The sequence below is a fragment of the Pinus tabuliformis genome, chromosome Q (genome assembly GCF_031772625.1).
Source record: "Pinus tabuliformis cultivar Carrire ecotype Pingquan chromosome Q, CPIR1, whole genome shotgun sequence".
NCBI lineage: Eukaryota > Viridiplantae > Streptophyta > Pinopsida > Pinales > Pinaceae > Pinus > Pinus tabuliformis.
In genome coordinates, this window is record NC_142296.1 from 940,427,214 (window position 1) to 940,430,337 (window position 3,124).

The window sequence follows — 3,124 nt, forward strand, 5'->3', positions numbered from 1 at the left end:
GACTTTTAATTATTGTGATATATATTCCGATATGATTTTTATTATATTTGATATTAAAATTCATGTTATTGTTAATTTCATTGTTACCTTTATGTTTTCAAAATATTGTAATGAGTTATTGATTCTTTTATAATTTTATTTTATTTTGGTTAAATAATATTTTCTTCTGTTTTATGTGTTATTTTACTAATGCTTAGATTTCTGTCTTATTTAAGCCTATGTTATTAGATTATTGTTAATATATTCACATATGCAATTTAATTATATCTAATGTTAGTTCATGTTATTAGCTTATATAAGTGGTATTTCTTAATAGTGCTTAATATTATTTTTAGGGTTATGAGAGGGGTGGAGTTGGAAACCAAGGATGGGTCCAAAGAAGGGAGGGGTATAGAAGGGGGCTAAATTCATATGGAGGGAAGTCATGTGAGGTTGATAGGGAAATTTATGAGAGGAGAGGGGGAATGTGATATAGGAGGTAATTGTGAGGGGCAGGGGCAGAGGATGGGCATGATGAAGAATGGTAAGGTTGATGAGAAGGGGTAAGTATTTTATTCAATGTGGGGGAGAAGGGAAATCCAATTTCTGCTAACTTCCAAGCCTCCATCTCTATTGAGGTTGTGCAGGTGCTTGATGATTTCAAGTGCCTCCCGTACTTTATGCTTGAAATGATGTTTTTCAATGGCAATGACCTTTGTGTCTTCAAGGCAAATATGGTGGTTTGTCTTGCCTGCATGCTCAGCTAAAGCTAAAGAATGAGTTCTTTCATTACGAATATCTGCACCATGCTCTTTGAGCCTGATCTTGACAGACCTACATGTTTCCCCAATATAGTGTTCCCCACAAGAGCAATTGATCATATAAACACCTTTCTGCTGGAGGTGCTCTGGGTTGTCCTTGACAGATTTCATTCTTTGTTTAATAGTCGTCAAGGGTTTGAATGAAGTTTTGATATCTTTCCTCATGAGAACTTTAGCTAGCTTGTCAGTGACTCCACGAATGTATGGAAGGTAAGCATTAGCAGATGGTTGGTTCTCAGATTTATCTTTCTTGCTTCCAGATCTGGCTTTCTGAATGGCTTTAATGATGTTTTTATTATTGTATCCTAAGCTGGTAAATACTTTCTTTAAGTAAGTAATCTCTTCTTCGGTGTGGGTCTCGTTTGATATTCTATAAGCTCTAGTAAATAGGGTTTGAAGAACACCCATTTTTTGAGCTAGGTGGTGGTGTGAATCAGCATGAAGGTAATTATCAGTATGTGCCTTCTTTCTAAATACTTTGTGTCCTAGGGAACCATCCTTGTTTCTAATGAGGAGGATGTCAAGGAATGGTATGCAATTATTCTCCTCAACCTCCATTGTAAACTTAATGTCATTAGACATGCTATTGAGATGGTTTAAAAAGTTTTTAAGTTCTTCCTCCCCATGAGGCCAATCAACACTAGTGTCGTCCACGAACTTGATCCAAAACTTAGGTTTTAAAGGATAGGTGTCAAGAGATTTCTTTTCAATTTTTTCCATGAAGAGATTGGCTACAATAGGTGAAAGAGGTGATCCCATAGCCACTTCTAATGCTTGCTCAAAGATTTATCCTTGGAATGTGAAGAAAGTGGAACAGAGACATATTTCTGCTAGCTTCGCAGTTTGGAGTTCTGCCACTTCTTTTACTACTTGGATTGCTTCATCTAGGGGAATCTTGGTGAAGAGTTGGACCACATCAAAACTAACAATTTTATCACCAAGATCTAGCTTAGCTTGTTTAATAAACTTGACATACTGGTTAGAGTCTTTGATGTAAGAGTTGGTTTTACCAACTAGAGGAGCTAGGGCGTTGGCGACATACTTTGCTAGTTCATATGTGGGTGCTCCAATAGTATTGACAATAGGTTTGAGGGGGGCATCAGTTTTATGAATTTTAGGGGCCCCATAAATACAAGGTGTAATTTCACTATCGGGGGTAAGGCGCCTTTTCAGTTTCTCATCCAGATTAGTCTCTTTAATGGCTTTTTTGACTAGCCTTGTAATTTTTGAGATGGGTTTTTTTCAAGTTTTTTTATAGCTACCATTGTTATATAGGTGGTCTTTCATTTTGTTTATGTATTCATCACGATTCATCACCATAGTGGTGCCTCCTTTGTTAGCCTTTGGAATGACAATGTCATTATTATTTCTTAGGATTTTCAGCGGCTCATGGTTTATATTGCTTTTTGGAGGCCTAGCTCTCCCTAGGATGACATCGCACTCCTGTCTAACAAGCTCTTTATCTTCATCATTGAGAGCTTTGATTCCATCTTCAAGGCTGCAAATGATTTCTTCGTTAGGGATTCGTTTGGGGGCTACGACAAAATTGAGTCCTTTGTCAAGGACTTCGACTTCTTCCTTTTTCAATTCGTAAGAGGAGATATTAATAACTTTTTTATTATAATTATTGTGAGAATTGTTTTTTATTTTGTTATCTGATCTATTGGTTGTATTGTCTATATTATCTTTTAGGTTATTGTCCATATTAAATCTCATTGTATTATTATTTGGCTTATTATTTATTTTATTATATCCCTTGTTATTTAATACATTAATGTTTTCACCTATAATATTGTTTTCTACCTTGTTATCTAATATAATGTGTTGGGTGTGGAGCCTGATTATCTTCTATATTCAAAGGTATCGCCACATTGGACCCTAGCTCGAAATGGGGGCGGCAACACCGCCCATAAAATATTCGCTGCAAGGGGGGTCCAGAGGGGGTTTCGGGGGCAGCGCCCCCGAAACTAAAAACAACTGTAAAATTGCCTTGTAAAAGTATAGTAATTTCTAGTCAATCTGGGTCGTTCATTAGGCGGATGATCTGACGGAAGAACTTATGTTTAGTTTAGGGTTTTTTTTCCCTAGAAGGCAACCCCTCTCTTTGTATGAGGGTATTGTATTTGAGGCTATGTGACAGATGTGTATTCTGTGAGCGGGAAATAGGGAGGTGAGACTGTGAGAGAAAACAGAGGATATTACAGCGGATCTGTTGTAGGTTGTGTCTCTTCATTTTGCTAGATAATAGAAAGGAAGGACTGGCTGTTCGGGGTGGATGTAACCCAAACTGGGTGAACCACGTATATCTGTGTCTCTCTTGTTTT

At 37.0% G+C, this 3,124-nt stretch overlaps 1 protein-coding gene across 1 annotated transcript; it reads right to left on the bottom strand.

The window, feature by feature from the left end:
- Positions 1-551: 551 nt before the first annotated feature.
- On the bottom strand, positions 552-1,559 carry LOC149222554 (uncharacterized). The gene has a single exon (XM_089387630.1). The coding sequence runs from the start codon at positions 1,557-1,559 to the stop codon at positions 552-554; it is 1,008 nt and encodes a 335-aa protein (XP_089243756.1).
- Positions 1,560-3,124: the final 1,565 nt, after the last annotated feature.

Bases quoted from the DNA above. Each gene is read 5' to 3' on its own strand.
- LOC149222554 (XM_089387630.1), bottom strand. From the start codon at position 1,559: ATGGGATCACCTCTTTCACCTATTGTAGCCAATCTCTTCATGGAAAAA.